General features: G+C 39.2%; 1 protein-coding gene across 1 annotated transcript in view; it reads right to left on the bottom strand.

Moving 5' to 3' along the window:
• The window catches only part of DNAH14 (dynein axonemal heavy chain 14), a 2,550,346-nt gene that overhangs the window by 2,124,911 nt on the left and 415,619 nt on the right, over positions 1-9,816 (bottom strand). Inside the window, 1 exon segment of the mRNA XM_044060213.1 lies at positions 7,975-8,166. Coding sequence (XP_043916148.1) covers positions 7,975-8,166 — 192 coding nt within the window.

Below are 9,816 nucleotides of genomic sequence, written 5' to 3' on the forward strand. Positions count from 1 at the left end.
CTTCCAGGGCTGCATGCAATGCTCAAGGTGTGGTCTGACCAATGCCCTAAAATGGAAACATTGCCTCCTTTCTTATGAAATCTCTCCTGCTGAGGATGCACCTCAGCATTCTGTTTGCTGCTGCCACTGCCCTCTCACTATGTTCTGGGTGGTCCAATCTAGGTATAATCAATATCCCCATATCCTTTTCCCGCTGTTGCCATCAGTTCCACTTCCCTCAACTGATACAGTACATCAGGGTTATTGTGGCCCAAGTGTACTACTTTGCACTTGTAGTTTGCACTTAGGTCTGCATAAGATCATTTAAGACAAATACTAAAAACTGCACCGGTACAGTACTAAAACAACTTAGGTTATGCTAAGGCTTGTAATCATGCTTGTGTATGACTCAAAAAGACCTACTAGGATCTGTGTATTAATACCCAAATTTAGATATGCCTTACTTCTAAGTGCCATAAACTCCTCTTGGGACACTGTTGACCTTCAAAGTACTACAAACAAAATCTGCAGATTCTCTGATCCAAGACAACATCATTGCTTTTACTACAAAGTCCAGGAAGCAGGTGTAGAACAGCTAAATGTACTGGTGAACCAACATGAAATTAAATCCAGTAGCAAAAAGGCACAGCACGACCATCCATGTAAAAAAAGGTTTATTACTTCAAGCTTTCAAGTTGAAACTCTTTTTCAAGAATGAATCAGTATATTAAAACCACAGAATAAATATAGAACACCAGCCAATCACATAACATACCTCGTAAACACATTATATAATTATACAATTTACATAATTAATATAGTTGACTAAGCCTAGTTCACTAAAAAATGTCATTAAAAACAATGGTCAACTTAACAAATTTCATTACTGCCTAAAAAACTCCACAGCACAACTGTAATACCCTAACAAACATATGCTTGTCTTAATTTCAAAATGGGTTTAATACTATTAGTTTATTAAGCCCTGGATAGACATCAGATCTAAAAAAGTTTATCCATTTGTATTCTGCTGTCTCTGTGGCATTCACAATGCCCCCTCTCTTGTTTTTGCAAACTCTCTGCAGTATCCTAAATTTAATTGTATGTTCATTTCCACAATGTAAAATGCACTTACTAAGTGCATTTGTCTCAATCCCCCTTCTTATATCAGATAAGTGGGATGCAATTCTCTTCTTGAACTTACAGTTAGTTTTTCCAATGTAAAAACACAAACATTTTTCAGTTAGCCAAGTAAACTAAATTTTCACCATTCCACTTCCCAAATGTCTTAAAAATAAAATTAACTTGTGTTATAGAATGTATAAATCCTGTTTCCATATTAATGAACTTACAAAAGGTGCAGTTATAACAAAAAGCCAACTGTCTCAGGTCTATACCATATATTCAAAATTCCAAAATATCGAGCACCATATGTTCGAACTTGGAATTTCGAATATTGATAACATTGAAGGCTCAGAATAGCTGTTCCGAGAAACATACACACAACACAAGCACACCAGAATAAATAAACCACACACATACAGTTAACAAAACCCAACCCCACACTAAACCATACATACATTACTAACTATCCACTTACCTTAACCTGCACCCTAACCCTAAGATCCGTAACTATCACACACATACCTTACGAAACTATACACAAACAAAGCAATTAATACACACACATACAGTTAACATAACCCAACCCTACACTACACCATACATACATTACTAACCATCCACTTACCTTAACCCACACCCTAACCCTAAGGTCCGTAACTCTCGCACCACAGTGGAGGAAATAATGAAGCCACGGAACGGCCCACCGAAATCTTGCCCTAGGTAAGATTTTGATGTTCTGGGGCTTCGCTATTTTCATCATTCGATGTGGGTTCGACATTTTTACGTTCGACGTTTTACTTTTTCGAATTATTGATATAAACCGACTTTCTCTTAGTTACTGCATATACCATCCTAGGGCAAAATTCACATTTAACTTCTTACATCTAGAGGATCCCCCAATCGCACATGCACACAAACTCACACGTATACTCACAAACTCTCTCATGCATACTGGAAATGACTATTGCACATTGTTCTCTGTGATTCAACAACCAAAGAGATTTAAAGATTAAAATGTCTGTCACTTGTGTTATTTGCCAATAAAGGTTATTTAAGGAAATTCCATCCACAGCATGGAATCATTTACAAGAATCTAGTAAGAATGAATTGAATTAACATTTTTGGTTTAAAAAAACTGCTAACACACTACATAAAGGCAGTATTTAACTGCAGGTAGTGGGCTTTGCAGTTATTCCTTAAGGACAATGCTTAATTATTTGTGAAAACTAGTTAATATTAAAAGCCATATGCAGGATTTATGCTAAAAAATACTGACTGCATTATGAACTGTGTATTTACTGTAATCATGTAAATAGCCATGGTAATACTCTTTTTAATAATTGTATGTTGAATAGCTGATTTCTGCATCTGCATTTATGGTGAAGGTTGTGGCTGAAAGGGTTTTTTAAACCAGTCAGCTGATCTGGTCAACAAATAAATAAGCAGGCATGTAAATAAATAAATACATTTAAAGGTGAATCATGAGAAGATGAAATGGTATAGTAGGAGAAGTAGTGGCTGGTTATGCGAGTGTGGAGGCTTTAGCAATATGATATGATCCCGGGAACTATCGACCTATTAGCCTGACGAGCCTGGTCTGTAAGGCCATGGAACGAATCATCATGGAACTCATAAACAAAGACATTGGTAATATCCAAACTCTGGATCCCACCCAGTTCGGGTTTGTAAAAGGCAGATCATGCCTCCTGAACCTGATCGACTTCTTTGAGGCAGTCACCAAAGCAGTAGATGAGAGTAAAGTGATTCACACAGCCTATCTTGACCTCTCCATTCTTCATTCCCCATTCTGGAATTATAGCTAAACTCACTAAACTAGGTATAAATCCCTACGTCACAAGAATGGTTGCCAACTGGCTCACTGACAGAACCCACACTGTCATAGTTGCAGACTCCAAATCTGACCTCAAAGCAGTGACAAGTGGAGTACCACAGGGTTCCATCCTGGGACCTCTCCTGTTTGGTATCTACTTCTCTGAAGTACAGGCTAACACAGAAGGCCTCTGGCTAATGAAGTTCGCAGATGACTGCAAACTAGGAGCCATAGTCAAGTCCCCAAATGATGTGGACATCCTACAGAAGGGCCTCGCTGAGACAGATACCTGGTGTCAGAGCCATGGCCTCAAGCTCAATGCCAAAAAGTGCAGTGTCATCCCCTTTGGTAAAAACTCTGTAGCCATGAACTACCACATAGGCAGCAATCTACTTATGTGTGATAAGAGACCTTGGGACCCAGGTGGACAGTAGTCTCTCCTTTGATAGTCACATCACCACAGTAGTCAGAAAAGGGTTCTCATCCAGGAAAAAAAGAGGTCATTGTTCCCCTCTACTCAGGGTTGCCAGATTTCCAGCACCCCAGGTAGGGACAAAAAAAAAAAAGAAGGTCTCTCACGGCAAGTGAAGACCAAAAAAAAGGTCTTCGGCAACTGAAGACCAAAAAAAAGGTCTTTAATGCGGAACAGAGTTCCACATTAAAGAACTGAGCTCACTCAGTAGCTCTGCACTAAACACGGAGCTTCTCGTGTTTAGTTCCGCATTCAACATGAGAAGCTCCGTTTTTAGCGATTTTTGATTGGCCCGTATACCGGCATATGGGCCAATCAAAACACGGAGCTTCCTGTGTTTAATGCGGAACACAAGAAGCTCCGTGTTTAGCAATTTTTGATTGGCCCGTATGCCAGGTATACGGGACAATCAAAAAAAAACAAACAAAGCGGAGGCTGGCCGGGATTTTAACCGGCAGGGCGGGACTCGGGATCAGGCTGCTGATCTCGGGACAGTCCCGCCTAAATAGGGACGTCTGGCAACCCTGCCTCTACTCGACACTCATTAGACCCATTATAGAGTAAAATGCCCCTTTTGGAATGTACCTCACAAGACATCTGCAGCAGCTGGAAAGGCCACAGAAGTACCTCACAAAGAGGATTACTGGCCTCAAACAAATGCCCTACACTGACCGCCTCAAAAAACTCCAGCTTTACTCCATAGCATATTGCCTACTCCAAGGTGATCTCTGTCTAACATATAAAGCTATGTCAAACCCAGAGCTGTTGGACATGCTACACCTAAAGAAATCTCAATCCCTCCGTGCTACACACTCTAGGGACCTAAACCTTGTCACCACTATAAACAAGACATGCTGGAGGGATAGATTCCTGTCCCAGAGACTTCCAATACTCTGGAACAGGCTATCCATCTATGTCAAGCAAAGTTCTTCATTAGCACTCTTCAAGAAAAATCTTGATGAGTGGATGAGAAATAGGAAATACACCCCGGGGATCACTTCTGTGTCGCTGCTCAACAGTGGCACAGAAAAATAACTTTCTTGGGTGGCGTAAGCCAGGGAACCTTGTTGGCTAGGCTTATGTAGGCCCTTGGGCCGATAGCCTAGTACCTACCTATGAAAACGTAGTCAGATGGAATTAGTTATGGATGATAACCTATAACATGGCTGCAAGCCCACTGCTTTCTGTGTGTGTTACATATGCATGCAGGAAGAGTCCCTGTGAACCATCCATGTAAGCTTCTTTCAGAGTACAACAGGAAACAACAGCAACTACTGATAGTTTGACAAAGTGTGAAACCATGCTGCAATAAGTTATATGTATGTGAGGGATATATATAGGATAACTCAAAGGGGATTGGAAGTCATTTACTGGATATATACAGGGCACATACATTTGATAGGACAGCTGCATTAGTGAACATCGTCCAGCAAGTGCATTAGTTGCACAGTTAAAACCTTAACAACTTCTGTATACACAGTATCTAAGCAACACGTGGTTTCACATATCCAGATACAATTCAAGTCTCTAGAATGTGTGAGACAACTACACATATGTTTTTATACAATGTCTATGTGTGCCTGTGTATGTCAGCAAAGTCAATAAGCATATCTTGTGGATCATCATCCCATATGGTAACACATGGTGCTCTGGTTCCTCACAGACACTGCTGTGGGTCATTCATATCATGCTGCTATTGGCAGTTAACCTTTCATCTCATCATTAGCCATGACCATTGACATAAGTGGCACAGTTGCACCTCATGTATTAATATGGGGCTCCCAGTTTGCCAGAACAAAACTCCTTTGATGAGACAAGCTAGAAGAGTATGGTTGCTGTTATACATTTGCCTAGTGCACTATGCCTGACCCTCTGCAATATGATAAGGATAGAATTAAACATTATAGTGAACTGCAGCTATTCTGTGGCACCCCCAGCCAGGTCCTTATCATTTCATGTGTGCTTTACACATTACTCTTCACATTCTATACATCATTAAGCTCTTGTTTTCAGTGTTCTGACCAGTATCTACCTACTTATTATTATGCATCAAGCTAATGTTAGTCTGTTTGTAAACTGAACAGGTGATGCATAGCTGTTTTCCTGTGCTCTATATCCATATTTAGCTTGTCTGTATATTTATCATGGCTGCATTATGCTGGTATTGCTATCTTGTCTCACATCTGGTTCGTTAAGTGGCCCTGGCACAACTGTGACCATAAACCTGTGGAAAGCTACACTGTATAACACAGAACAGCTTAGTAGTATCACATTGAATATATTGTACTGCCCTTCTTGAAGTGTCCAGGTGCAAGGATTCCATTTTCTGTACAGTACGCTAACTTTCAACTATGTTCCGGGTGCAGTGAGTCTGGTTATGTGAAAGGCTTGCGGACTGCAATTCAACAACCACAGCTGCAGTGGGTATGCAACATCATTGACTGGCTATATATTGCATTTTTCTCTATCTTAAAATGACTAATACATCCATATCCCTGTGTAGTAATATTATCCAAGTTCTAGGTTCTGTATACATATGGATTTACACTATTAATTTCCCATTACTCTGCATTTTCTTGCAGTTGTGCTGTTATACAAGCATCATTATACATACATACATACATCTGTAGTTTATTTCTGTATAATGGCTGTGCCCAGCAGTGAAACACTAGTCGTTCCAAAAGCACAGTAAACCATCATCTTTGAATCATAAACCGGCAATGGCATGTTTTTTTTTTGTATATAGCTTATATCTATTTTTTATTTATCTGTATTTCATAACTGTGTTACAGCACTGATTCACCTGGACTCAGCTGGGAGCAGTGTCTGTTTAACTGATTTGCTTGCAAATGAAGGCTGAGGGAATCAAAACTAGAGGATGAAGCACACTAACAGATCAAACCCTTAATCTTCTATGCTAACTACCGGATAACCATATATATAAAGTTCATGCTTCTAAATGCTTTCCAGGGATTTTATTTACTTAGCACTGTAGGAACACTCTAAAGTGTTAAGATGTGCAAGTGTGAGCATGACAGAGAGTCTGTTTGTGAGTGTACCTGTGGTTACAGCCTTTCTTTTGTTTTTATATATGTGTATGCAGGGTAGTTTTTGCAGCATGGGGGTAAGGTCACTCCATGACTACTGAGGAGAGGGAGCAGGCATTATTTGTTTCCTGTTTTCATACTTTCCTCTTTTTCCTTCTCACTCATTTAAAGGCGTGTATCCCACATAAAATATTATAAGATATTATTGAAAAAATATATTTCTGCTATTAGTAGGGTTGACATGGAAATATCAAAATATGCATATGCCCCACTAGCTTTTGTGAGTTAAGGTAACTGACACAAAATTTGCACACACACACACACACACACACACACACACACACACACACACACACACACACACACATGAATTTGTGATGATATAATGATGCCCAAAATGTCAAAAACCCATTCATAAAACTGACCACTGAAAAATGGCCTACATCAAAAAACCAACACATAGACAACTATAAAAATTTTGAAAACAATAAAAGAGTTATACATTTGCAGGTGGGCAAGCCACTATCCCCCCCCCCCACACACACACACACACATATCTCTTGCTACATGAATCTTGTGTTGGCTGTATACCTTTAAATTTGTGAGAAATATGACTTGTGTCTGTAAAATTCTCACACAGTTTAGAAATTCAATTCATTGTAGTAGGTAGTTAATGTAAAATTAATTGCCAATCGGTGTTGTACAAATGGTTGCAGGCAGGAGAAAAATCAGGAAGTTTGTTCCTCAAGTGAGAGGTTCCTTATGGAGTAGAGCAGGGGCTCTACCCAAAGACTTGTGGTTCCTGAAGATGAATAATATAGCTGGACCTATTGTGGATGTGGCCTGTGGGAAGTTCAGGCAAAGAAGTTTGTGGAGATGAAATGAAGGTTTAGTCAAGACTTGCAGCTATGACCTTTATCCAATAGTCTGCTGTTGGAAGGGCTGTGTGGGACTGAGCCTATGTGGTGGTTATTTCAGTGGACTATGGATCTGACTTTTAAAGTAGTCGAAATTGTGTGAATATTAATTACAAAACTGACTTGAGAAAAGGCAAGTGGGCAATCTTTTCATCTGATTCTTCAAAACAGCCTTTTCTTCCATATATGTGCCTCCTCTGTTTTTTAAGACTTGATAATGTTCACACATGAGAAATAACATATACATGCATGTGTGTGCACTTTTGCATTAATAGGAACATTCTGTTTGATGTTACTGCTCTTTTAAATGCACTATAAAGCCCAGGATTGTCTGTAGGCTGAATTGTCATTTACTAAGGATTTCCATTGTGTTTTCTGATGGTAAACTGATTTAATTCAGCCTTTGAGTAATATATATAACATAAAAGGTAAATATGCAGAAAGATTCATTGCCCCTTATAGTATTCAAAATATTTATAAATGCATATTTGGAAAACTAGCATGTTGGTTCAAAGCAGTGGCACAGAAAAGTAGCAGAGAAAAATATAAAAATGTAAATGTTATAAGGGGAAGCCTGAGCACAGAAAACATAAAACTGTCAATTACCTGTGAGTGCATGTTGGTATCCTCAAGTTTTAGGAAACTATTTGCAACACTAAGCAGAGCCTCTTGGGGCCACTCATCATACCAGTCTATTGTGCAGCAGTTAACAAGGGAAGGATGCTTGCGACATCTCTGGCGAAAAAGTGTTCCAGCTGGACTTGTACCCCATACTATATGAAGTCTACTGTGTACTTGCTGTAAAAAAGAGGGTCATTAAATTATAGAATCTGCTCTTAATATGATTTCACAGGCTAATTAAAAACAATATGCAGGAAGTTAAACAATTAACCAAAAAATGTAAAACAACTTACTCAGCAATATAATGCATCAACAAAAGGTAGCTGTCGCTCATCCTTGGTTATAAGTCAAGATGAACAGGTGGGGTAGTTCATTTCGATGCTTTATTACATAGAAACACATCAGGATGGATAGCAGCAATACAAAATATGAACAAACTGATTAACTAACAGACTACACAGACATGCATGCTTACATCTCAACAGCTTACAACAAAATGGCAGTGAGGCACGTGTGCGCTCAGTATTTATACACATGTGCAGGTCCATGGAATGCTTCTTAAAGGTATAGATACCTATTGATCTACATCCTCCCTCTTTAATGAATAGGTCTGAAGAAGTTAGTGTATACTACTGACGAAAGTGCGTTTATCTGGAATAAACAGCGTGTTTTAGTGTCCTCGCTGCTTCCTTCTTGTTGTTTTGCCAGTTTTTCATTTTTGGAAGTGTTTAATGAATTGCCCACAATAAAGTGACATTTGAGAAAGACATGCAGTTGTATAGACACTAAGAAATAAGCACAACATTCATGTCCAAATCGCTGTGTATCTGGAACATGGTCTGGAAATGTGACCTGATCTAGTGCTATAACAATCGGAACTGGGTTTAGCAACAGGGACAGTCATTGGGGAACAAACAGTTTCTGGAGTTTTGGGATTCTTCTCAGGAACAGGGATATTTACTGGAACATCCTCTGGAACTGGAATGCCAGATAACTCACTCTGAGATCTAGAGTCTTTTTTCCCAAGTATGATACTGCAATACATGCTCAGACACCAGGACCAAATGTTTCCAATTCCACTTAAATTCTACTCCTTGTGATTCCACAATGTACGATCTCAGCTCTGGACATAAATTCTTCATAACTACAATCCGATCAAAACCTTTGGATGTCTGCATCTTCACTATCTCCCCTTCTCATAATAGATTCAGCAGTTTGCTGGTCTTATCATAAGCGCTTCTTTAACAGATGGGTTTTCACTGATCTGACACATGAAACCAATAAATTACTGCTAATTGGTTCTGGTTTGTCTCAACAGAAATCTCTGTGCAGGTGAACCAAGATGTTTATCACGAGGAATATTTCTAAGATTCAAAACATTCAGGAAAACATCACTATTGTCTCATTTTGACTTCTCTAGTAATTGTTTCGCACTTTGAACTCCACTTTCTGCCAAACCATTCAATTGTGGGTACTCAGGGCTACTTGTAACATGAATAAAGTCCCACTCTTCAGCAATCTTTTGAACTGCTGTCTTGTAAACTGTGCACCATTGTCAGAAATAACTGTGCAGACTACCATGGACTGCAAAATAATGCTTCATCATTATAATGACAGTACTGGACACTTGATTAGGAAGTAGGTCAATCTCAAACCAATATGAATAAGGGTCTACTAACACCAAGTAATGTTGACTATTCCATTCAAAAATGTCTGTAGCTACTGTTGACCAAGGTAGTTCAGGAATCTGGTTTAGCTGAAGTGGTTCTTTCTGTTGATGTGGCTTAGTACTATTACATACAGAACGAGATGAAAGTACTCTCTCAA

Source organism: Protopterus annectens, chromosome 1.part2 (assembly GCF_019279795.1).
Source record: "Protopterus annectens isolate FY-2018-M chromosome 1.part2, PAN1.0, whole genome shotgun sequence".
Classification (NCBI taxonomy): Eukaryota; Metazoa; Chordata; order Ceratodontiformes; family Protopteridae; genus Protopterus; species Protopterus annectens.